Source organism: Paroedura picta, chromosome 18 (assembly GCF_049243985.1).
Source record: "Paroedura picta isolate Pp20150507F chromosome 18, Ppicta_v3.0, whole genome shotgun sequence".
Taxonomy (NCBI): Eukaryota; Metazoa; Chordata; class Lepidosauria; order Squamata; family Gekkonidae; genus Paroedura; species Paroedura picta.
In genome coordinates this window covers 12,098,461-12,124,385 of record NC_135386.1, presented here as the reverse complement: position 1 = coordinate 12,124,385, position 25,925 = coordinate 12,098,461, and the positions used below count along the sequence as shown (strand labels likewise).

Below are 25,925 nucleotides of genomic sequence, written 5' to 3'. Positions count from 1 at the left end.
GGCCATACAGGCCATCTAGTCCAACCCCCTGCTCAACGCAGGATCAGCCCAAAGCATCCTAAAGCATCCAAGAAAAGTGTGTATCCAGCCTTTGCTTGAAGACTGCCAGTGAGGGGGAGTTCACCACCTCCTTAGGCAGCCTATTCCACTGCTGAACTACTCTGACTGTGAAATTTTTTTTCCTGATATCTAGCCTATATCGTTGTACTTGTACTTCTTCCTCAAGGAGACCACCAAGGAAGCAGGGGAGAAAGGCTGCCATTTTCCCAATGGAAGCCTTCATTTCCCCCAAAGATGGAGTGATGGGAAGGATGTTCACTTCATGGGTGATATGCTTAATTTGGCCCCCTGTCTGGTGCTCCTGTATGGTATCTCAAAAAAAAAAAAAAGACCCTCAGGAGAGGGTGCCATTGGCTGTGTCTCCCAATTCAGTTGTCACCAGCAGGAGACAACTTTGAGGTTAAGGGTGGGATTGAACAGAGACAAAAAAAAAAGAAGAGTTGGTCCTTATATGCCACTTTTCTCTACCCGAAGGAGTCTCAAAGCAGCTTACAGTTGCCTTCCCTTTCTTCTCCCCACAACAGACACCCTGTGAGGTGGGTGAGGCTGAGAGAGCCCTGATATCACTGCCCGGTCAGAACAGTGCTGTGCTCTCCCACATGCAACCAGCTGGGTGACCTTGGGCTCACCACAGCACTGATGTGGTGAGCCCAAGGTCACCCAGCTGGTTGCATGTGGGAGAGCACAGAATTGAACCCGGCATGCCAGATCAGAAGTCTGCACTCCTAACCACTACACCAAACTGGAGCACAGAATTTAATGTCACACACACACACAGCAAGCTGCTTTTGGGTTTGTTTGTTTGTTTTACTGAGCATGGATCAAAACTTGGCAAGGTCTTTGGGTTGGAACAGCCGTGTGATCAGGAAAGTCTTCACAGCGTCTTCTCTCCCATGCTTCTCAGGCTTCATGATACGGCTCAGCTATTGCTGTTCACAGATCCACGAGAAACCGAGCCACCTGGGAGTGGTATTTGGGTACCAAGTAGTCCACCAGCTCCTCTTTGCTGACCCAAACATGGTCCAGTTTCCCCTTTGGCAAGGACGGCTGGCTGTGCTGCAGGAGAGCTTTGAAGAAAAACACCTTGGTCCCCACACTGGTGTCTGTCTGGATCACTCGAGGAAATTTGTACTTGTAAAAACCGCATGGCGCATTCCCCAGGAACTTTGCATCCCAGGGCATCCCTTGGAAGTCCAGGAATCCAGACAGGGTGGGAAAAGAAGGAAACATAAGAGCAGATCATACAAAATGTTTTAAAAACCCAGGGCAAGCTTTCCCAACCATTTTTTTTTAGCATTGAGAAACCCCCTGAAACATTCTTCAGGCTTCAAATAACCCAAATGTTGTGATTGTACAGAATATGGTTGGGAAGCAGAGCTGTGTATACCCCCTACCAGGGCCCCTCCCCTCCCTGCTCCTCCAGGCCCATCACTGGCCCATCACCTGATAAATGCTTGGCAAATTTAAAAATATATTTTAAATGATTTGTTCCTATCCTTTCAGGAAACCCTTACAGGGCTGTCAAGAAATCCCAGGGTTTCACAGAACCCTGGTAGAGAAAGGGCCTTTTCGTACAGGGATCTTTGTTGCAAATTGTTTGCGGAATGAAAAATCGCCATTTAAAATAGTGGAATTCGTCGTTATGCATACCTGCCTTTGTAGTGGAATCAGTTGCGTTTTTTAGCGTTTCCCACAGGCTTCCGGTCTCGGCAGAAATCGCTAGAAAGGAAGCGCTATTGCCAAGCTCGTCCCGCCCCTGGCCGTCAAGCAGCCAATGGGCAGCCGTTAGCATGCTCCCAAACAGCCCCTTTCCCTTTAAGAAAGGTTTTTTAAAAAAAAAAACAGACCCATAGCAACGAATCTAGGTAGATTCGTTGCAACGGAGAGACCCATCCAGCTGCCTAATGTGAGCTGTCGTTTGATTGTATGATCGTTGGCACGCTGCCTCGAGTGATAAAAAAAAAATCCCCCCCCCCCTCTCACGGGCCCGATTTTCGGCTGAATTAATGTGTAAAAAATAAAGGGACTTTATTTCAGCAAACGGGCTTTTATGTGGTTTGTGCTTAGTGACTAAAGGTGAAGGACTGAAGCCAGGGAAGCCTCTAAACAGAAAGAGGCTCGCTGGTGCGTTTATCCCCGCTCGCTCGGAGAAAAAAAAATGGCAATCGCTTCGCCGGAAGTTTGGAGGACAGGCTCGGGAGGAGGGACTTTGAAGAACCCGCAACAATGGTAATGCACAGGTCTTTAGCGCTAGTGTTGCAGATTGGTTGCAGGAGTGTATCGCTATCCGGAGGGTGAATCCACTTTTCTGGATTCCCCTGAAAGCGCTACAACGAAGCGCTTTTTGCTGATTGGTTTCAGGAGTGTTGCAGATTGTCTGCGACGTCGTGCGTTAAGGCAAATTAGTAGCGTTTTCAATTAGCAACCATTGTGCTATTTTGAAGCCGTGCGAAATGGCCCAAAGTCTAGGGCATCCAAAATGCCCCCCCCCCCTTACAGAACATCTCTTAAAGTATGATGTTGATGAGTTTCCTGGCTAACATTCTTTAGCCAGCATGGCATTCATGTCTCAGACTGGGCCTTTCGCTTTTCCCATAAAAACACACTAGCCAATGGCAACGGGACACTTTGGATAACCTGCTGTCATGCCCACCCACTCACCCCTGCTCCCCTGAGAATGTGCATCCTGCCTGCTGAATGTATAGCCATGAGTACTGTGGTGGAATGGTGCCTATGTGGGAAATCAGGGCACATAACCCAAAATGATTGTCCAGCAGAAAAATCAGGAAATCCCCACTCTCCTGGAATTTCACAAACTGATCTATTATAAAGAACATTTTTATGAAATAACTAGGGGCCAAGCACATTGCATTCAGGAATACAACAGATGCTAAATTGGGGGGGGGGGGGACTCTGCGGACAGCCTCCCCTCCCCCCAGGTCCTGGAAAGGCTGAGACTGGTGGCCCCCATTCGCAGGGGCAGTTCTCATGCAGCAGGGATCTGCAGCCTCTGAGGGAAGTGGAAGGAGAAGGGGGTGGTCAGGAGTGTGGGATGGAAGGTGATTGGCTGGCTGCTGGACATACAGGCGAGCCGGTTGGAGGAGGAGGCACTCAGGAGCGGGACAGCCGCCCTGAGTGGGTGTTAAGCGCTGAGTAGCACTTAAGCCAGGAGACCAGCTCCTCCTCCAAGGCCTTACCAGAAATATATTATGTGGAACAGACAGGGCTTTGTTATAATGGAATGTGTCCAGAAGAATACTTTACTAAAGTAAAACAGACTGTGGACTGTACTACTGTGTACAGTTGCTGGATCTACTGTGTAATTAGGTAACTTCTGCATCATTTAATATGCCTTGTTAACACCTATGCTTTGCATTAGCTTTGTTCCAGGTTTTTACTTTGCTTTAACTTGAACAACCCTATTCCTATTATTATTCCTATTATTATTCCTACCCTATCTGGTCCTCTTGACTGCCTGGACTTGTACTGTGTAACCTGCCTTTAGTCTCTCTGAGAAAACAAGCATAAAGCTGAAACAAAGCCAAAGGCCACCATCAGGCAGGGGCAGCCAAATTAGCTCTCCAGATGTCTATGGACTACAATTCCCATGTGCTGGAAGGGGCTCATGGTAATTGCAGTTCATGGATGTCTGGAGATCCAGCTTGGCCACCCTTGCTATAAACATTAACATGACATGCTGAATAGGGCAGAATTATGCAGTAGGAGAATACATACGGTAACAGACAGAACTTACTGTACATACTAGCATCATGCCCAACCCTTGCCTCTTCACCAAAGCATTGTTCGGAATCATTTAATTAAACTGTAGACCTGTTACCTGTGCAATTATTCAGTCCTCCTGAATAGTTTTGCAGAGGTTGTGGAAAGCCAGGAGAGAGGGAGCCTTCCTGACCTCACCCATGGGCCATTCCACAGCAGTGAATGTGCATGTAGAGCATGTCGTTCTTGCCTGTTTTTACAATGGCTCAGATCAGCAACACTGTCATGGTCAAGCACAGGGAGAGGTAGTCCTGCAGATATGAGGGACCAAAGCCTGTGGCTAGGTGTAGCTAATACCTCCAGTAAATGATGGACAGGCAACAGAGGGACTACCGAATGGCAGTCAAGCTCCTGAGGCACTAAGCTGTGGCATTCATCAACTGATGACTTCAAGGGGAGACCTATGTACAGTGCATTACAGTAGTCTAGTCTTGACCTTACCATGTCAAGGTTAGGAGCCACCTTATGTGCTAAATGGAGTAGGAAGAAAGCATTTCATGCTGCTAAATTTAATTTGCTTCTCCAGCAGTAATGCTCGATTCTGTATGACCTCTGGGCTCTTAACCGAATTAGCAAGGGTCATCTGAACCCCATCCAAAGAGGGAAGCACAATGACCACCTTCCAAGATCTCCACCTTCCCAACAAGCATCATCTCCTTCTTGTCTGGGTTCAGTTTCAACTTGTTAGCTTTTGGTTGTTTTAGTAGGTGATGTGAATGACTTCAACACGAGACCTCGGAGAGCTGCTGCCACTCAGAGTGGACAAGACTGGCCTTGAGAGACCAGTGGTCTGATTCAACCAAAGGAAGCTTCATTTGTGAAGGAGCTGAGCCACTTGGCAGTGGGGCCAAGAGGCAGTGAAATGGATCACCAAAATCATAAGCCCGCAGGAGAAGGGACCGTACACCCAGGCAAACACTGACCTGTCAGCTCAACCAGGGCTCGTTCTGCTGTAGCTCGCAGGGTCTCCCCATCCTGCCACTCTGCTTGGGGCAACAGCCAGATCTCTTGGTCGCCAACCTTCTGCTTAACCAACAGCAGCAGGTTCTGGTCCAGCTTCCTGTTCAAAGATGTACGATCGCCATCCTTGTCGGCGTCTGCCACGGAAAGAGAATTCAGGAGCATCGGTTAAATGGAAGTACTTGATACAGGTTGCCTTGGCAGCACAATAGAACTCCAGGACCAACATGGTGCTGACGGGCACCATAGCCCCCAGCAGACCCCGTTCCTGGTTCCCATGTTTTTAGAAAGTGCAGGACTAGGTGGGGCTTCTGACCAACAAGGTTTCTGACTGGCTTTCCATACTTTTCAAAACATTGCTTTGGCAGCAGCTGCTAGTACAGCACAAGGATATGCACTTGATGGAGTGACCACCAGGGTTTTCCCCCTTGCCATTAAAAACAGAGGATCATAGAATCCTAGAGTTGGAAGGGACCCCTGGGTCATCTAGTCCAACACCCTGCAGAATGCAGGACACTCACATCCCTATCGCTCATCTACTGTAACCTGCCACCCCCTTGAACCTTCACAGAATCAGCCTCTCTGTCAGATAGCTACCCAGCCTCTGTTTACAAATCTCCAAAGATGGAGAACCCACCACCTCCCGAGGAAGCCTGTTCCACTGAGAAACCGCTCTAGCTGTCAGGAACTTCCTCCAGAGGTTTAGATGGAATTTCTTTTGAATTAATTTCATCCCACTGGTTCTGAGAGTGAACTTTGTACAGACTAAGTTATCTACCATTATAAATAGAAACAGCCTCAACCATAAAGCTCCGTCTTGCAAGCGCTGCAGAACTGACCCAGTTCCAGCAGGGCCCTCAGCTCTTTGGGGAGCTCTTCACCAGGCAGGGGCCAGAGCCAAAAACGCCCTGGCCCTGGTCAAGGCCAGGCGGACTTCCCAAGGGGCAGGGATCACCAACCTATTCCAACCTGCAAAGTGCTCTGCAAGGGGCATATGGAGAAAGGACCATGTGTAGCCTTATAGGTCAAAACCCAAACCTTGAACCTGATCCGGTAAACAACTGGCAACCAATACAGCTGCCTCAGCACTACAAGACATCCGTGTGAGGATCTTAACAGCCGCAATCTGCATCCGTTGCACCAATAGCACCTGCAGCTTAGGCAGTAAAACAGCCATCCGTTTTGTCCTCAAGGTGAATGGCTTTTTAAAAAGTCTCTTCAATGATATGCACTCTCATTTAATTGACACAGCCACTTGTTAAATTGGATTTTACACCAAAACATCACCAAGGCATCATGAATTTCTCAAGGGTCATTTAGCAGCACTCACCTAACAGGAAAAAAAACAATGCGGCCTTTCTTTGAAGGAGGCCTCAGACTGCAACCCACGAACCAGTTAAGCCAGAGTTCCTGGACCCCACCAGATGCCTTTCAGGGCTATCGGAGATCTGATGAAAGGCTTTCCTCTTAACATGCAGCTCAGAGGGCTGAAAACCAGGTGAGTACCTAGTCACCTGTGGCGAGCAGAAGGGACCTCCAAGTTTTTGTCCTTAAATAATTTTGTCCTCAAATAATTAATAGAAGAACTATTCAATTCTTTGGGAATTAAGAAACATGTGAGCTCAGTAAACACAAAGGATTTCTATGTTCAGACATTACATTCACAGGACTGTTGGCTAAAGTATTTGGAGGAAATCCTAAACTTCATTTTCACCTCACTATGACCCGTCTTAGCTATTATTATTATTATTATTATTATTATTATTATTATTATTATTATTATGAAGAAGAAGAAGAAGAAGAAGAAGAAGAGTTGGTTCTTATATGCCGCTTTTCCCTACCCGAAGGAGGCTCAAAGCGGCTTACAGTCGCCTTCACATTCCTCTCCCCACAACAGACACCCTGTGGGGTGGGTGAGGCTGAGAGAGCCCTGATATCACTGCTCGGTCAGAACAATTTTATCAGTGCCGTGGCGAGCCCAAGGTCACCCAGCTGGATGCATGTGGGGGAGCGCAGAATCGAACCCGGCTCGCCAGATTAGAAGTCCGCACTCCTAACCACTACACCAAACTGGCTCTCACACCAAACTGGCTCTTATTATTATTATTATTATTATTATTGGATTTATTACCCGCCACTCCCTTGCGGCTCGTGGCGGGTTACAACAGTATAAAACCCCATAAAATACATTAAAATCCCATTGACACATCTACAATTAAAAGCTGCCTGGCAAGAGCGGCTAATCGACTACCCATTCCCCCACTAGTGGGTGGAGAGGGGATACTGATGGTACCCGTCTCTTTAATCCCAATCCTCAGGTCCCGGGGGGGCATAGATGTTAAGCCTGGTCTCAACCGTAAACCTGGCGGAAGAGCTCTGTCTTGCAAGCCCTGCGGAACAATGGAAGGTCCCGCAGGGCCCGCAGCTCTCCCGGGAGCTCATTCCACCAGACGGGGGCCAGGACCGAAAAGGCCCTGGCCCTGGTCGAGGCCAGGCGTGCTTCCCTAGGGCCGATGATCACTATCACTAGTTTGCATAACATTTTTTTAAAATTGAGCTAATGGTGGTTGCAGGGTATGTTGTGAGAGCTGAGTGGATCCTCCTTGTTTAGAAATGCTATAGCTGGGGATCACATCCATGCTACGACCCAAAACTATTTCTTCTTTTTTTACTGACTTGATTCCTACCCTGCCTTTCTCCCCAATGGGGGCCCAAAGGAGCCCAAATCATATCCCTCTCCTCCATTATATCCTCAGATCAACCAGCAAACATCCATAGCAAAGCAGACAATCACCCCTAGATCCTAGTCCGCTACTCTAACCCCTTCTGTTTTAGATTGCTGTTTTAGATTACATGGGCTGTTCAAGAAAGCAATTCTGCACATTCTTTTCCTTATGGACACAGGGAAAAGATTAGAGCAGCTTCCCTCAGACGAGCCCAGAAGAGATCAAATGACAGTTTTCTCCTCTGAGCACACTGTGTTCCATTTCCACTGCCTTCAAATTAATCCGCGTCCAGTATGAAGCCAAACGTGCCTGATCCCACCAACATCAAGGGAAACCCAGCAACACACACCGGTGATCCGTGGGGCAGGATTGAACATGCGCATCTTCTGCTCCCATGCATCTTCCAAATCTTGAGCCAGCACAATCTGCCTGCCGCCATCATCTTCATCCTTCTCTCTCTTACGCTGCAGACGCTCCTCCTCCGACATGCGGCGGAGCTCGTGGTCCGAATACAAGCTCTTCCTCACATCCATCTAAAGAGCAAACCAGAAAGTTATCAGATTAGGGGCCACAGTAGCAGAATTCTGCAAGTGACCTTTCTGTATGGCTCAGGAAATCTACAACATCATGATTCTCAACCAGTGTGGCATGTACTGACTCATGTTACACCCTGGAAATCTTGGGCTTTCTGGAGAAGATGCAAAAAGGGAAAAAATGTCCCTAGGTGTTTCATTGCGCAGGTTTCATCAGAGGAGATAAGAACATTCACCGAGTGCTGTACTTTGTATAATAAATCAATAATCCAAAGCAGTCGTGCATATTTTCTTTTTTAGACATCAGTGAGCATACTTGGATTGGCCAGGGCTGAGGCACTTCTCTCAACAACAAAAACAATTATTATTAACAAACACATATCTTGAAATCCTTAGGATGCACAAGATGACTCCAAATCTTAATTTCCTCTCTGTAATGTTTATTTTACTGTTTATTTATACGTGGTGTGTCTAAAAAGTTCAGTGAATTGTATCAGAAAAGAAAAAAAACAGAAGATACAAACAAATTACCTTTATTGGCACAAACCAGGAATAGACCTTCTGCTTACCCAACTCTTTGCAAATGATGGCGCACACCGTGCCCTTGCTAATGCCCAATTCCTCCGCCATCAATCACAGAGTCAGTTGCCAATCTCGTGCCAGCATTTGTCACACTTGCTCAATCGCGTCTGGAGTTCTGCTTGCTGACAACCCATCCTCAGTCATTTTCACCCCATCGCAAAAGCATTTGAACCCGTTGTCAACCCATTTTCTGCTCACGACTTCCGTCCCATACACTTGCGCCAACATTTCATGCATCTCTGTCGCCGTTTCCCCCAATTTGTAGCAGAACTTGATGTTCACTCGTTGCTCCATTGCACTGTGCCCCTACCTCTCACACTGACTACGTTCAAGTGCCCGCAGCAGGTTTATCCTGACAGTCATTTATACTCCATGCTAGGTGGTGCTTCTCAATGCACCCAGCCCATGTTGCCATCGAGATATCAGACCGGTCACTGAAATTTTTAGGCACACTTTGTACTGTTTTTCACCATCCTGGAAACTTGAAAGCAGCTTGCACTGGTGCATCTTAGGATTCTAAACCATTCTCCCAAATTTATATGTAAACTCTTTACTTTACCAAGGAAAACACATTAAATTACATATAATCCTCAATCCAAATTTATCCATGCATATAACATGCATTGGAACTGGGCAGACGACTTAACTCATTGTTTTGTTTCCCCTGTAGTCCCCATTGTGCATTTTGGATTTGCTGCTAAATTAAGTACTATTAAGCCTATCCTTCTGTAAAACTACTCTCATCTGGATGGTCTGTCAGCCTCCCAGTATTTTGCATACATTTATACTGCACTATCAAATATAGCAAATATTTCTCAACCACCAGGGAGACCAGGTGTTTCCAATTTGGAGAGCCGGATTTTTCTGATCTCTGGAAAGATATCTTTAGCATTTCCCAAAACAGGCTAACTGGGTCAAAGATTTTCCAGTGCTTTCTTGTTCAGTTTGGGAGGATGGAGGGGTTAGAAAATGTGACCAGTTTTTGATTAACTCTCCACCATTAATTGTAAGTTCTTCCATGTCCCTTTGAATTCTCTATTCAAAACTTCAGCCTATTGGAGAGGACTTACAAATGAACAGAGCAGGGGTAGTCAAACTGCGGCCCTCCAGATGTCCATGGCCTACAATTCCCATGAGCCCCTGTCAGCATTTACTGGCAGGGGCTCATGGGAATTGTAGTCCATGGACATCTGGAGAGCCGCAGTTGGATTACCCCTGGAATCCAGTTGGATTACCCCTGGAATCCAGTTGGATTACCCCTGGAATAGAGCTTGCCACTATATTAGCAGCTAACAGTCCCCCTCCACACACACACACACACACCCCATCTCTCTTTACAGATCTGTCAAAAATGTTCCCCAACCAGCTGGAATTTCACTGCTGTAAACAGAAATGCTCATGTGCAATTTTAATACCCCAATTCTCCTACTGCCTGTGCTCCACAGTTCGGAACAGCAAACTAGGGTCACTGTGTTTTGAAAAGCAAAGCCTTCGAGTTGGGGCCAAGAAGCAATAATACCCAGAGGGTCCTCCAAAACACCCTGCTACTTGATATGCTCACTGGACAAATAGCAGGGCAATCCTCAGTCCATCCGCCTGCTGAGTTGTAGTCAAACATTACATTAAATGTTAATGGTTAAATGCTGAGTTTGTGTTGGGTTACACTTCAATGTTAAATGGTTAACAGTTACAGTATTTGCTGGCGTATAAGACTACTTTTCCCCCCTGAAAAACATGCCTCCAAGGGGGTCGTCCTATACGCCAGGTGCACTTCAGACATAGCTGCCTATAGTGGCCCATAGTACTGTAATGTAATGTAACAAACTCTATATTTTGGGTGGAAATGTTGGGGGGTTGTCTTATACGCCCAGTCGTCTTATACGCCGGCAAATACAGTATATATTTATTGTTATTGAGATAGTTCACTGGGTGACATGCTGGAATAGATTGTATTGTTTCACACTGGACCTTATGTTGTAAATGCCCTGAGCCATTCGGGAGAGGATATAAAAATGCAATAAATAAATAAACGATCACCCAAGCTTATTCTAAGCTGAGCACATGAATTGCCACTCTTAACACTCAGCAGCAATCTGGAGTCATGCAGGGTCTTGCACGGCTCATTCTAAGACTACAGCAGTTATATTCTGCTATGAATGAGAAATGTTCGGCTCAGTAGGGAATCAGAGGGCATACTGGTGATCATTAAGAGAAACCATGTTTTAAATCCCCCTACAATTTAAGCTAATTGCAACTAACGCGCTTCCCAAAGAGATCAGGACACTTCCTAGACTCCCTCAATTCGGCCACCAGGGATTTGGTTGAGCCTGACCAACTCAACCTCGATCTACTGCCCCCCTCGCCACATCCCTCCCATGTCCTGAACCGAACTGACCTCCCTACGGGTTCCTGTTTACAAAATTATTGTTGCATTATTATAATTTAATTACTCAGTTTTCGTTCCCCACAGTTATGCTTGTTGTTATCATGACTGCAATGCTTTATGTGAACCGCCCTGAGCCTTAGGGGAAGGGCAGTATACAAATACAATCAATAAACCAGAGGTAGTCCAACTGTGGCTGTCCATATATCCATGGACTACAATTCCCATGAGCCCCTGCCAGCGAATGCTGGCAGGGGCTCATGGGAATTGTAGTCCATGGACATCTGGACAGCCACAGTTTGAGTACCCCTGGAATAAACAAACCAGTGCATTTTGTCTAAGGAAGTGTGCCTGCACGCCAAAACTTGACTGGTTCAGATTCTCGGTTGCAAACTGAGCCTCCGCCCCGCCCCCTTTTCCTTCCCAGCCAATGAAACGCCCCTCCCCGACTTCTGCCCCGCCCGCCTCCGGATTGCGCATGCGCAGCGCCGTCCCTCACCTCCTCCATCAGCTCAGCCACCTCCTTCTCAAACGGGTTCATCTCCTGCGTCACTCGGGGCGGCCTCTGCAAGCAAAGCGCCCCCTGCAGTCTCCACTTCCCCCCGGCAGCCACCGAGCGCGAGAAGCCGCGGCCGACCGAAGCTCCCCACCACCACTGGCGCGCGGCCCCGAGCAGCGCCCTGCCGCTGGGCGCCGCCATCTTCCCACAATGCAGCGCGGTGGCTGTACATGGGCGGGGGGGTGGCGCCTGCTCTTCCCACATTGCACCGCGGGCCCCCTCCAACGCGCTTTGCCCTTTTGCACCGGAAGTTCTGTCCCTGTGCCGCTCTATCCCCGCAACTCTATGGTCTAAGAGTTTCTCGCAGGGTGGCGGGACGGTGGCGCGGGAGGACCATGATTGCTGCCTTGGCGGTTGCTCGGCGGAGCCTGCTGCAGGGCTGTTCTGGGTAAGAGGTCGCAGGCTGGGCGGGGGGGAGGCAGAGTGGCGAGGAAATGGGGGCGGGGGTGTTTCAGCGGCGGTCAAACGGGGGCTCTTTAGAGGTCCATGGACTGCAATTCCCATGAGCCCCTACTAGCACCATGCTGGCAGGGGCTCATGGGAATTGTAGTCCATGTACCTCTAAAGAGTCCCCGTTTGGCTGATCCTGCATTGAGCAGGAGGTTGGACTAAATGGCCCCTTCCCACTCTAGGATTCTCTCATTCTTTAGGGCCCGTCTGTTAAAAGTCGGAGGAGGGGGGCTTTAGAAGAAGGCAGGCGATTTGCACAGTTCTTCCTTGTCTACACAACAGCCCTAAGAGTAGGCTGGGTTGAAAAGAGTGATCCAAGGGCAGTGATGCTCATGGCAGAGGGGAGATTTGCACTCAGCTTCTTCCCCACCCTCTCACACGCTACCAACAAGCCTTCCCTGGCCGTAGGAGTGTTGCAATTACTTGTTATTGTTCAAAAAGTTAGATTTGCACTCTTTATTTGTCTTTTAACACTGAAGTGACATCACTTTCACACTACCACCAGACACCAGCAGGCCAGCAAGGGGACCGTGTCCCCTTCCCACCCCCTCCAAGACCACCATCATTGGCCATTTGGGGAGGGGGGGATATATGTATGTGTATATATGTATATGTATATAATCATAGAGTTGGAAGGGGTCATAGAGGCCATCTAGTCCAACCCCCTGCTCAACGCAGGATCAGACCAAAGCATCCTAAAGCATCCAAGAAAAGTGTGTATCCAACCTTTGCTTGAAAACTGCCAGTGAGGGGGAGCTCACCACCTCCTTAGGCAGCCTATTCCAATATATATTTATATTTATATATTTATATATATAAATTCGTGCCTGATCAGAGAAACCCTTGCAAGGTTTCATAAAACCCTGATTGAGAAAGCCTGCTCTGGAGAGCTGCTGCCAGTCAGAGTACACAATATTGACCTTGATTGACCAAGGATCTGACTTGAAAGAAATGCATTCTGAAAAGATTAAACAATGATCCTGAGAGACCGCCTCCCAGCCTATTCCCCCAAAAGAGCCCAACGCTCTGCCACCACCAACTGGTTGGAGATCCCTGGCCCCAGAGAAGCACGTTGGTCCTCAACCAGGGCTTTCTGTGTCCTGGCCCCCATTGGTGGAACGAGCTCCCTGAAGAGATGTCACAATTCCGTAGGACCTGTAAAAGGGAGCTCCTCCACCAGACATTTGGTTGAGGTAGACTCACCAAACACCGTCTGCTGGTCCTGAGACATCCCCACAGAGAACTGAATCTAAACCGACCTCCCTATGGGTTCATGTTAGACATTATAAAAGTTATCATTGTGTTATAGACTGTTGTAATCCTGCTGTTTATTTGGAACCCACTGTTATGAGTATTGTTAATATTGTATCATGATTCAATATATACCCTCCATGTTTTATATAAACCACCCTAAGCCTCACGGGAGGGCTGTATAGAAATATAATCAAATAAATAAATAGAGCCGGGACATCAAGTATTATGCAACATGATGCCCACAAGGCACACAGAAAAAAATGTGATCTCAAAAATAACCTTCAGAAAAAGCAGCTCTCTTTATTTAGTTGTGTATACAGTCGATTAGATCCTTGTACCTGACAACCTTTAACGAACAACAATCTTTAAATTGTGGAATGTACTGTACATGCAGCATGAAAACCCAAAATATAATCACATGAATAGTTAAACAAGTGCCAAATCAAAAAAAACAGTTGTGATTAGACAATGAAAGTTCAGTGGTGACTGAATATTAATAGCTTCAGAATTAAAAACTTCCGCTTCTCACTCGCAGGCCTCCTTCAGGGTACTTCATTGGTAAATTAGCAGCTGCAGCTTAGCAATCCAAAACTTAGCATGCAGTAAATAAAAGATAACTCATTAGAGCCATGCCAAGCGTGTGTGCCAACAGAGGCTTTTTTAAAAGGGCCGAGAAATGTTTCCGAGGGAGTAAAGCATTAACTGCAGCAAGGGACTAGACGGGGAAAGCTTTGGGAGTTGCTCTGGCAACTTTAATGCTGCCTCATATACTGGATCAGAAGGCTGTCAACTCTGATGGGCAGCCCTCGGGCGATCCGGCTGCCACATGTGTCACCCCGTTGATTGCCAGGGTTGATTCGGATGATCTGGCTGGCTGAGTGGCTGTCCCTTTCCTCCCTCACTGCTCCATGGGCGTCCCTCATGAAGCTGTGCCCTCAGTGGAAGAAGACAGCCATTCCCGAGAGAAGGAGTGTTCCGTTCTTCAGTCTAGGGTATAGCTGCACTCCCCAGCAAGAGCCCCAAGCTCAATGTGCTATGGGAATTGGCATCTAACACTGCCTCATGTACTGGATCACAAGCTGCCAACTTTTAATGGGCAGCCCTCCGGCTCCTGGGTCTTTCTTACACCTGTTCCCCAAGCACCTTTCAAGCAGAGATGCCTGGGATCCACCCTGCAGTGCTGCTAAATCGCAGCCCTTCCTGTACACCTGTAAAGGTGGATCACCTTTGCTATCACTCCCCCCACCACCCCAAGAAGGAAACTGTAAGGACAGCATTGCCAGCCAGCAAGGAACCTGACCTCTCTCTTGGGCCAGCATGGCATAGTGGGTAAAGTGCCAGATGGGACGCCAGGGGTCCTTCCTCCTTCAATCATGGAAGTTTGCTGGGTGAGTTCTGCCCATCACAAAGGCTCAGCCTGGCCTAATAGGCAGGGTCGTTGTTGTAAGAATGGAGGAGAGGGAAATGAATGAATGAATGAATGAATGAATGAATGAATGAATGAATGAATGAATGAATGAATGAATGAAGCATACATCGACAGCTTGCCCACTGCCACCTTCTGTCAGCTGCCTCCCCCATTCCTTCCCCCAGTTATCTGTATACTTCTGCTGAACTGGCAGCTTTTGTGTCAGGCTCTGCCCCATATCTGCTCAACCGTATTGCTTGCACTCAAAAGCTCATGCCCTGAATAAATCTTCATTGGTCTTAAAAGTGTTCCTGGACTCTGATTTCATTATGCTACTTCAGACCAACACGGCTCCCCACTTGAATCTATCCTTATGATTTTCTCCTGTTTTTTCTCCTGCTTTTCCTGTTCTCACAACAGCTGCCGCGTTGCCCTAATTCAAAGTGTGCACAGCAGTGTCCAGAGCCATCAGGGTGTCACTGAGAACCCGGCCAGTGAAGCCACTGAAGAACCTGAGATCCCAAAGAACAAAGACTTCAGGTGAGGAGGCTTCAAAAGCTCTATGGGATGCAACATGCACCATCTCTCCTCTGAAGAAACTGTTCTGGACACCCTGGGGGAACCAAGCCCCAGCATGTGATCCAGACATAGTAAAGGTCAAGTGAGGCATCAAGTTGCAACTGAAGTTTGGTGACCCTGTCAGATGTCAAGAGACATCCAGAGGTGGCTGGCCGTTGCTGGCCTCTGTGTAGGAATCCCGCTTAGCTTCCAGGCTCTGATTAGATTGGGCTACCCTGGGCTATTCAGGCCACTCCAGGCATGTTGCCTTAAGCCAGGGGTAGTCAAACTGTGGCCCTCCAGATGTCCATGGACTACAATTCCCAGAAGCCCCTGCCAGCATTTGCTGGCAGGGGCTCCTGGGAATTGTAGTCCATGGACATCTGGAGGGCCACAGTTTGACTACCCCTGGCTTAAGCTATAGATTTTTTAAAACGGGTTTTGAAATGTTTTCAGACTTCCAGATTTGGATCCAGCTCTTCTTGCCGATGGCCATAAACTCTTGAAATTGCTTACCGATGGCTTTTGGTTTGCACGGTTTAGAATATCTTTGGAAGACTGAAGGTGAACAAGCAGCTCAGGAGAGCCATAAGATTATTTTCCTTCCTAACATATCCCAGGGAGTACCGATGTTGAAAAAATAGCATGCCGTAATTTGACTGTGTACCAGTTATAGGCAAGGACAGGGGCTAATGCGTAAACTTGCTGATTCTGTGAGCGTAGGCAGATTGAGACTGAGAGGGGACCGTGTCCGTGCTTAGCTCTTGTGGCCCTTTCTTGCGTGCTCAAGGAAATGCCGATTGCCACGTTGGGATCGGGGAGAACATTTCTTCCTGGCCAGACTGATGAGGGATTCTGAATTGGGGGGGGGGGGTGCATGACCCGATCCTTTTCACAATTTGTTTTTGATAGCTAATGGGACATTCCCACATGCATTTTTCTTCCATTTTAGCTTTCACCCCCCTGTGCCCGGAAAGGAGAGTGCTCTTCGTTGGGCCGGAAAGAAATATGACGAGATCCCCGTTGTTTATATCAAAGCTACGTATAACAAGTAAGAGATGAGTTTGTCCTTCACGTGGGGAGGTGCTGAGGGGATACAGGTGGGCAGAGGGGGTTGTTCCTTGTCCCGGCTAGAAACCTTTCCTCCCCCACCCACTGAAGGGGAGCTGCCTCTGCTCTTGAACAGCCCCGATCTTATTGGGTGGCTTCCAGACTGCCTTTCTGCGGCTAAACGGACCTAGCTTTCCCCGATCCAGGCATGACTGTGCTTCAAGCTGGGATGGATATGTTCATCGCATGTACGTCCTGCAAGCAGGCTTCTGTCTGCTTCGGGGAGCATTCTGTAGTGGCGGGCAAAACGCTCCAATCCCCTTCTGGTGTGGCTGGTCTCCTTAAGAGCCAGAGGGGGAAGAGGGAAGAGCCTTGCATGTGGATTTCTGATAGAGTCCCGCTTGTGCCCACAGCACTCACGTCCATGTTGTCACGCATCAGAACGCCTTTGTGACCCGGGTGACTTGCGGTTCAGAAGGATTCAAGAATACCAAGAAGGGCACTGCGGTCGCCGCCCAAACCACCGGGATCTCGGCAGGAGCGGTAAGCATGGCTGCCTCTGGCTGCACCCCGGAAACAGCCTTGTCGCAACTGAGCCCTACTGGGGAGGTCGTGCCAAACCCTGGAGGGGGCAAACTCATGAGCTTTTCCAACTCATCGGCTTTTGGGCTCTCTCTGCCAAAGCGGCCCTGGGGGTTGTTGTAAGGCAAGAACGGGGGGTGAGAAATTGGTACACACACCCCGTGGAAGAACTCCTGGGGAAGAGCAAGTTGGAAGTACGATAGACAGAACTCACTAGGAACAGAAACCATGAGCACACTCTGTGCCAAAGGTCCTCTTCCCAAGTAAAATTTTGCAATGTGCAAAAGAAGAGCCAAGGAGATCTGGCAGCTTCTTTTCACAGCTGTGGGATTGGGGGCTGCTTTCCAATCAGGGCACATTGGGTGGAAGCCCCAGCCTTGTTGCGGGTCAGCGAGGGCCAGATGCATTTAACTGTGTTGACCAAGGGTAGTCAAACTGCGGCCCTCCAGATGTCCATGGACTACAGTTCCCATGAGCCCCTGCCAGCGAACATTTGGGGGGCTCCTTCTCTCTTCCGAGAACTGGAAAGAGTCCAAGAAAACTGCTGGAAGAATGTCCCAGCTCCCTGGAGTCTGTTGCTCTAGTCCAGGGGTAGTCACCACAACGTGAGGAACTGGATTAAAAGGTCACGGCATTAGGAAGGTTGAGAACTGGAGATGAAGTAGTTAGAGATAGCCACTAGGTGGCAGTTTTAATCCACCAAAGTAGTGAACGCGGAGGTTCTCCGATAGCCAGTTTGGAATTAGATCTTCACGAGAGATAGAAATGCACACAAGGTGTTTTGCATGCAAGCCTGCAGTGTCCACTTGCCTTTTGTCTCCTTTGCATACCTCAGAGAGCACCCGCTTCCCCCCTTCTACAATGCCCCCCCCCCATTTAACACAATGCATGAGAAAGAGAACAACACGCCACGCAGGATTAGTTTAAACCTACCACCGGCCAGCTGCAGATGAGGCAAACAAGTTCTTTTGCACCAAAGAAAGTTGTTCCCTTAATGGAAACCGTGGGGTCCTCCAAAACATAGCTGGAACACACACACACCCCAGCATAACACCAGAAGCGCTATGCCAGTTTTGTGTCCCTTGTTCACTAAAATGTCAGCTACACATGTGGGAAGTGGGGAGTTGTGCCTCCCATTTCCCTCACGTGCGGCTACCATTTAAGCAAACAAGGACACAAAATGTCACACCCAGCGCATGATCTTCATCCATTCCCAGTCCTGTTTCAGAGTGCTGCTTGTGGCCAGCATCCGAAGGATTCCCTGCAGAGCTGCTTAGGTCAGCCACGAGACCTCGGGGGGGGGGGTGCCTGGGTGTGCCCTGGGTGTGCCCTCTTGCCGTTGCACAGTGGCACAGAGATGGGTTTGTCTAGAAGAGGCTTTGAAACGAATTCGCTTTTATAGTTTGCCCTGAGATCGTTCAGGGTTTTTTGACGGTTGCTACTTCTATCACTCCCGGGTTTGATTGATTGGAGGGAGCTTGTTTGCTTGTGCTGATTAGCCCAGCCAGTCTCCCTCACTGGGGACGGATGCTTTTGTGTAAGCCAAGCGGTGTGTGCTGTTTGAATAGGAAGGCAAGAGAACAAAAAAGCCCTAGTTAGGGCTTCTCTGCTAGAAGTGGGAGGGCGTCAAGGAAGGGCGAGCTGTGGCGAGAGAAGAAGAAGGAAGAAAAAGAAGGGTTGGTTTTTATACTCTGCCTTTCGCTACGCGAAGGAGTCTCAAAGCAGCTTCCCTTCCTCTATGAGGAGGTGGGGCTGCGAGAGCTGTGAAAGCACTGCTCTGCCAAAACAGCTCTTGGAGAACTGTGACTGGCCCAAGATCATCGCGTTGGCTGCACGTGGAGGAGTGGGGAATCAAACCCAGCTCTCCAGATTAGAGTCCACTGCTCTTAACCACGACACCAAGCAGTTCTGTTCTGAACCCAAAAGCACACATCGTTTTCTGTCTCTCTCCCCATCCCCACCCCCTACAGAAAGCGTGTGCCAAGGGAGTATCCCACGTCCGCGTGGTGGTGAAAGGCATGGGCCCCGGACGACTGGTAGGTGCTTGCCCCTCCTCTGTATTTCTTCCCACACTGTCTGTGAACCCGAAAGACAGGTCCCCGTCCCGAAGAGCACGCCAGCTCCAGAGAGCCCCTTTCAGCTTTCTATCACACCTCGGCTAGCGCCCCCACGTGTGCCCTTTCCCTCTCTGCTGTGGTCCTCCCACCACCCCATTCAGGTCCCTCCTCATCTCCAGTCAGGCAGGACCTGTTGCTGTTTCGTACTCTTTGGGGGGGGGGGGGAATGTTTCAGGTAACTCTTCTTCCCACCACTGCCAAGGATGAAACAACTAATGTGGCTTTTTCTGACAAGAAAGCAGCAGGTGGAGAAAGGGTTAAAGTCCCCTCCACCTTCCTTCTTTAAGATGGGATAAAGGCAGCATGGGATAATGAGTCTCTTGTGGCGCAGAGTGGTAAGGCAGCCGTCTGAAAGCTTTGCCCATGAGGCTGGGAGTTCGATCCCAGCAGCCGGCTCAAGGTTGACTCAGCCTTCCATCCTTCCGAGGTCGGTGAAATGAGTACCCAGCTTGCTGCTGGGGGGTAAACGGTCATGACTGGGGAAGGCACTGGCAAACCACCCCGTATTGAGTCTGCCAAGAAAACGCTAGAGGGCGTCGCCCCAAGGGTCAGACATGACTCGGTGCTTGCACAGGGGATACCTTTACCTTTAAAGGCAGCACAGTGGTGAAACTGCACAAGGAGGGAGGGGAAGGGGCCCTGAAACTCCCCGGAAAAAGAAAAAATATTTCCATCCACTGTCTGAAAAGCTTGTACGTGCAACACCAGAAGAGAAGTTCAGATTGGGGGCCACGGCTGAGGAGACCCCGTCATCTAATGCTCATGCACCTAGTACTTCAGAGTGGGCACACGCAGAGTGAAAGTGCAGACCTTAAAATGGGCAGGCAGACCCAACGAGGAGGGGGCCCTTCCTGAGCTCACTGAGGGAGCCCAAGGCATTTTTCCCTCCGCAGTTGTCTCCCCCCCCAACATGGAAACAGAGTCCGAGATTACAGGGACACTTGGCAGGCCTGAAATTCTCTCTAAAAGCCCCTCTCCTTTTTCCAGGCCGCCATCCAAGGCCTCACCATGGGGGGCCTGCAAGTGGTCTCCATCACAGACAACACCCCCATCCCGCACAACGGCTGCCGGCCACGAAAGGTACGGAGGCTGTGAGGCCAGGAGAAGGACGAGACATTTGCGTGTCCTGAGGAGGCTAGAGTGGTCATCTCATCCTTGGTTTTGGAACGCTCTTACGAAAAACAAGAAGGCTTTTTTTTTAAAAGCAAGACGTTATTTTATTGTCATCTGAACAAGAAACATCTATAAAGTCTGTATGCTAAACCCTTGTCCACCTTTTTCTCAGGCTGGCCTGCCGAGTTGCGTTTTGTTTTAGTTCAAGGCCCAGTTGCATCTACAGAGAACAGGAGAGCATAAGGAGAATTACAGTATAAGTCAATAATATCACATAGGCAGCAGTGCTGACAGTGGCTACATGGCATTACATGACTAATGGTAGCAACAGTTAACATATTAACTATGACCCCCAAACGCTGATCAGTTCAGGGGGGGTCCTGGGGGGCCCAGTAGATGTGGTTGATTCATTGATTCCGTCGACTTCGACCAAGTGCCTGGCGGAAGAGCTCCATTTTGCGGGCCCTGCAGAACTGCGCATGAGGAAAAGATTTGCTCCTGATAACCTCTCAGCAGCTCTCTCCTCCACTGCTCTCTGTTGGGGCTGAGAGGCTGCTGATTAGCCGAAGCCAGCCTTGCCAGGAAGCCAAGAAGCACGACGCTCCACAAACAGCCAGAGAAAATACACTTTGTTTGGGTGGGAATGCTAATGGGGTGTGGATTCCCTTTTGGTCCAGCTGCCAGCTCTGGAGTGAATATTGTCTCCCCTGCCTCCCTCTCCCCCCATTCCCTTATGCCCCCCTTTCCTCCCCCCCCCCTCCTTTTTGGTTCCCGATGTTGTAATCAACTCCGCTGCTCTTTAAAAAGTGCCATGGCAACCAGACAGCCATGTTAACTCTTTCCAGGCCCTGTGACATGCTGAACAGACCGTTTTAGTGTGTGTGTTTTAAAAAATCATGTTTTGCCTTGAAGAGTTGGGACTTAGTGAGATGTGAGCGGATTGTTCACATTTGGCAGCCTTCGTCCCTAAGCAGAAGACAAAGAGGGCAGGGTAGGAGGATTGCTTTCCCAAAACTGAGGTTGGAGAAAATGTCCTCTCGTGGCGTATGAGGAAGGAAGGAGGGACAGAATTATTATTATTTTTCCATTTCTGATGTATTTGAAATTACCGTTGTGCGGTTTGGCTGCCTAAGCGGTTACCGATGCCCGAGGCGGCTCATAGGAGGCTTCCTACAGGCTGCCTCAGGCATCAGTGATCGCCGAACTGGCCTTTCTCCCCAGTTGGGGCTCAGAGCGGCTTAGAACATCGTTCCCCCTCCTCCCCCTGTGAGGTAGGCCAGGCTGAGAGTTTTTGACTAGCCCACGGTCGGCTGGCGAGCTTACATGGTAGGGGGGGGGGATTTGGACCCAGGTCTCTTAGGGAATTAGTCTGCTTATCTGCTTGACCACACTGGTTCTCAGTAATATGAGGCTGGGGAAATAACACGAGGAAGGTGGGAGGCAAGGGAACAGAACTCAAATTTGGACCTTGCCCTTAAACCAGTGGCCTTGAACCTTTGGGTCCTAGACTCTCTCCTGTTGGGTCACAAGCCCCAGGAGAGCTGCTGTTTTTTTTGATACATTGCAAAAAGACCTGCTCCTAGTGCACATGAATGACCAGCAGTAGTGCCATGTCTCCTGCCTCTTCATATATATTAGAATCCTAGAGTTGGAAGGGGCTTTCTAGTCCCACCCCATGCTCAATGCAGGATCAGCCTCAAGCAGCCAGGAGAAGGATCTGTCCAGCCGCTGCTTGACGGCCCCCAGTGAGGGGGAGCTCCTCACATCCTTAGCCAGCCCAGTCCTCTGGCTGTGAAAAAATAATTCCTGGCATATAGCTGGTACTCTTCTACACATAGCTGAAAACTGTTACTGTAGTTCCTCTCCTCTGCTGCCAACAGGAATTGCTCCCTGCCCTCCAAGTGAAATCTTTTCAAAGACTTTAAAAGAGCAATCCTGTCCTCTCTCAACCTCTTCTCCAGGCTGAACAATCCCAAATCCCTCAGCCTTTCCGCACAGGGCTTGGTCCCCAGGCCCCGGATCATCCTTGATGCTCTCCTCTGTATCCTCTCAATTTTGTCCATGTCCTTTTTGAAGTGAGGCCTCCAGAATTGCCCACAGGACTCCAGGCACAATCTGACCAATGCAGTATACAGTGGGACTATGACATCGTGTGAGTTTGATGTTGACTGCATTCTCTTTCTTTACCGCCGCATCACACTGTCGGCTCATATTTCGCTTACAATCTACAAGTACCCCAAGAAGCGTATCCCCCATCCAGTCTGCCTGCTTCTCATTTTCATGACCCAGATCTAGAACTCTACACTTGTCCCTATTGAATTGTATCTTGTTCTCATTTGCCCATTTTTCCAGTGTGTTCAGATCTCGTTGAACTCTTATCTTCTGGGGTGTTCACTACTCCTCCCAATTTGGTGTCATCTGCAAATTCAATTAGTACTTCCACCCCCTCATCCAGATCATTGAGAAACATGTTGAAAAGTACAGGACCCAGTAGCGCCCCACTTGAAAGGAGAGAGGAGGGCTCTCTGCTACAAGTGAATCCAGGTAAAAAGATAAAAGAAAAAGACGTGTCTTTGCACAAACACAGTAACGGAACCTCTCAGTTTAAAAGCAAAGTAAATGTCTATGAACTATTGGAAAGCCTGTAACTAAGAACTTCTAACTGAATAATATCAGATTTATGTAGAAAAAGCTTGAACTTCCTCATTACAACTACCCTATTCCCCTTTGTAAAATAAATTCTTCTATTTGATTGCTGTCAACAATGCCTCAGTGCCATTTCTGGCAGGTGACATGAAAGAAAGCTCCTGCAACTTCCCCAGACGTTCCTGGGTTGAGTAAAGTCAAAAAGATCTGTCAGTCCCCAAATGGGACAGTGAGTGTCATTTGATAACTAGGGAGCCACAAAACAAGGGCAGCTCAGGCTGTGAGGGGACAACATTTTATGTTGGGGGGAAATTTTACCACAGAGTGAGGAAGGGTCGGCCACTGGCGGGATAGAATCAGAATAATAGATTTGGAAGGGGCCATAAAGGCCATCTAGTCCAACCCCCTGTTCAAGGGGGTAGGGCTGCCAGATCCAAGTTGAGAAACTCCTGGAGATTTGGGGATGGGGCATAGAGAGGACCTCAGTGGGGTACAAGGCCATAGACTCCATCCTCCAAAACATCAATTTTCTCCTCTCTAGCCTGAAGATAACATGAAATTCCAGGAGGTCCCCAGGCTGGCGTCCCTAGAGTGGGGAAGTGCGTGGGTGTCTGTCATAAACATCCCTTCCCTGCTGCCTTGACATTTCCTTCCTCTCAGCTTCTCTGAGTCATACAAATTCTTCAAGGGGTTTGCAAAGAGGCCGCTTTGGTCAAGCTCATCTTCACTTTCCGTCGAGGGATCCTGCCCAAAGTTGTAGCCACCCCTTGTGCTCCAGCAATTCCAGTTTCCAGTGTGGGTTTTCGTCACTCCTGCTTAGAATTGCACACAGAGCTGCAGGTCAGTGTGCTTTTATGAGCTCCTCTCTCAGCAGTCTCAGACTGCTTCCCTAGACTCTCTTCCTGCCTGGTCAACTTCTTTTTGGTGGGAAAACTCTCCAATTCTTATTAGATGCAATTAATTAAGATCAAGAAGGAAGATGAAAGGGAGAGACAATTTGGTGCTGATTAAGAAGTTATAATTATCTTGTTTTCAAAAAATGCTCCTATTTCAATAAGAATTCAAACCTCTTGGTGTCTCCTTCTGTCAGTTATGCGCCTCTGTTGGGCGCTTAGGTCTGACGCATATTCAAATTTCAATTAAGTTGCTGATTAAAAGGTCAGTGTCTTTTAATGCCTGGCATTGGGTGCAGGGGGAGAGGAAAGACATTGCAAATGAGCAGCTCTTGCAGAAAACCCTCTCTTGGATCGAGATAAGGTAAGCTCAGATCCAGCCCACGAGCAACTGGATCGTGGAAGAGGAGGCTGCTGGGGCTGTGGGAGTGGAGACACAGTGAGGGGTGGGTGGTTGAAGGAGTCAGGAAATAGAAGGGAAATCGCTGGGGGGACACGACTATAAGACTGGGATAAAATAATGTGGGGAGAATGGCAGCGAAAACAAAGAAAGGTGTGGGATTTTTCCCCTCAGCTCAGTGAGGATTCACAAAGCCACTAACTACATGGGGGTTGAAGCCAAGCAGCTGGTGCTGCCACCACCCCAACAAACGTGAGGGTGGGCACAAGGAGAGGCAGTTTGCCCATGAAAGGAGTTGGCTGACAAGGGAGGTTCAGAGATGACATCTGCAAGTTCTTTTAGTACCCTTGGATGCAATTCATTTGGGCCAGAAGACTTTGTTTCATTTAAAGCAGGGGTAGTCAAACTGCGAATGCTGGCAGGGGGCTCCTGGGAATTGTAGTCCATGGACATCTGGAGGGCCGCAGTTTGACTACCCCTGATTTAAAGAAACTAGGTGTTTATGAACTGCCCCCACAGTGATCCTAGGCCACCATTCCCATCCCCCCTATTGCAATATGTTTTTGCTACTCTGAGCATGTTTTCCCTCACAAGAGAAGACTGAGGAGGAATACGAGTTGAGCAGTTCAGCCCTCTCTTCATCATCTGTTATAATTTCACTTTCTTGTCCTACAGTGTCCCTACTCTTTAATGGGAAAGGGAGGAGTTAGGCCTCTAAAATTATGCTACTCGTATTTTTATTTATTCAAGGATAACATTGAAACTCTGCAACTGCTGCTCTGCTAAAAAAAAAACCCGTAAGAGGTCTGCAAAAGTTAGCTCTGTTTCAAAGAAATGAAAAATTACAGATGAGCCCCATGTCTTTAATGACAAATGGACTACTGAGTACTTCTTTGTTTTAAACAAGGATAAAGCAGTTTTCCTCATGTGTCCTGAAACTGTATCAGTATTAAAGGAGCACAATATTAAAAGGCACTTTGAATCCTGTCACAAGAGCTACTCAATATATCAAGGAGAGGTATGAGTGAACAAGATAAACTCTCTTAAAAAATCAATGTTTTTGCAGCAAAATAGTTTTAGAAAGCATGTTGAAGAGAACCTGTCTACTATGAGGGCCAGCTATCATGTTGCTAAATGTATTGCTGAGAGTGGTAGATGATGGTGAATTTGTAATGGACAAAATGTACCCTGAGAAGGTATCTTGTGTTAGTTGTGTCAGTTTATCTGCATCTACAATCAGCAGGCATGTTGAAGAACTAGGAGAAGAGCTGCATATGTCACTGGTTGTCAAGGCAAAAAGTTTTGATTTTTTTTCCTTTGGCGTTAGATGAGCACAATGATATTATAGACACTGCTCAATGACTAATTTTTATCAGGCGGATGGATTCCAACTTCAGAATTACAGAAGAGTTGTGTGCACTGCAAAGTTTGAAAGGCACCACATCTACAGAAAACATATTATTGAAGGTGTGAAAGATCAGTAGAAAATCTTGGACTGATTTGGGATAAATTGAAAAGCATCACAACTGATGGTGCAAGAAATATGGTGGGAAGTAAAACTGTTGTAATTGCAAAAATCAATGAAGAGATATTGAAATTAAATGGTACACTTCCCATGCAATTTCACTGCACCATCCATCAGCAAGGCTTGTGTAGTAAGATTCTCCAGTGGGAAAGTGTGATCCAGCATCAGGCAACATGGCCTTGCTCATCATCTGTTTCAAAATTTTCTCTCAGATAGACACAGAATATGGGGAAGTAGTGTACCCTACAGCAGTCAGTTGGCTTAGCAGAGGCAAAGTCCTCAAACATTTTTTCATCTTAAAATTGATGGAGAATGGAATAGGTCAAGAAGCACTTTCTTACCCTGT

The 25,925-nt window shown here is 48.2% G+C and overlaps 2 protein-coding genes across 2 annotated transcripts; one reads left to right on the top strand and one right to left on the bottom strand.

Annotated features, from left to right (window-relative positions):
* Positions 1 to 846: 846 nt before the first annotated feature.
* Positions 847 to 11,725, bottom strand: MRPL46 (mitochondrial ribosomal protein L46). The gene is made up of 4 exons (XM_077317391.1): positions 11,524 to 11,725; positions 7,876 to 8,059; positions 4,764 to 4,937; positions 847 to 1,244 (listed from the first exon to the last, which is right to left on the bottom strand). The coding sequence occupies exons 1-4, from the start codon at positions 11,722 to 11,724 to the stop codon at positions 994 to 996; spliced, it is 810 nt and encodes a 269-aa protein (XP_077173506.1). The 5' UTR covers position 11,725; the 3' UTR covers positions 847 to 993.
* Positions 11,726 to 11,753: 28 nt separating this feature from the next.
* Positions 11,754 to 20,265, top strand: MRPS11 (mitochondrial ribosomal protein S11). Its single transcript, XM_077317392.1, has 6 exons — positions 11,754 to 11,971; positions 15,116 to 15,235; positions 16,206 to 16,304; positions 16,717 to 16,846; positions 18,856 to 18,921; positions 19,990 to 20,265. Exons 1-6 carry the CDS (start codon positions 11,754 to 11,756, stop codon positions 20,095 to 20,097), a joined length of 741 nt encoding a protein of 246 aa, XP_077173507.1. The 3' UTR covers positions 20,098 to 20,265.
* Positions 20,266 to 25,925: the final 5,660 nt, after the last annotated feature.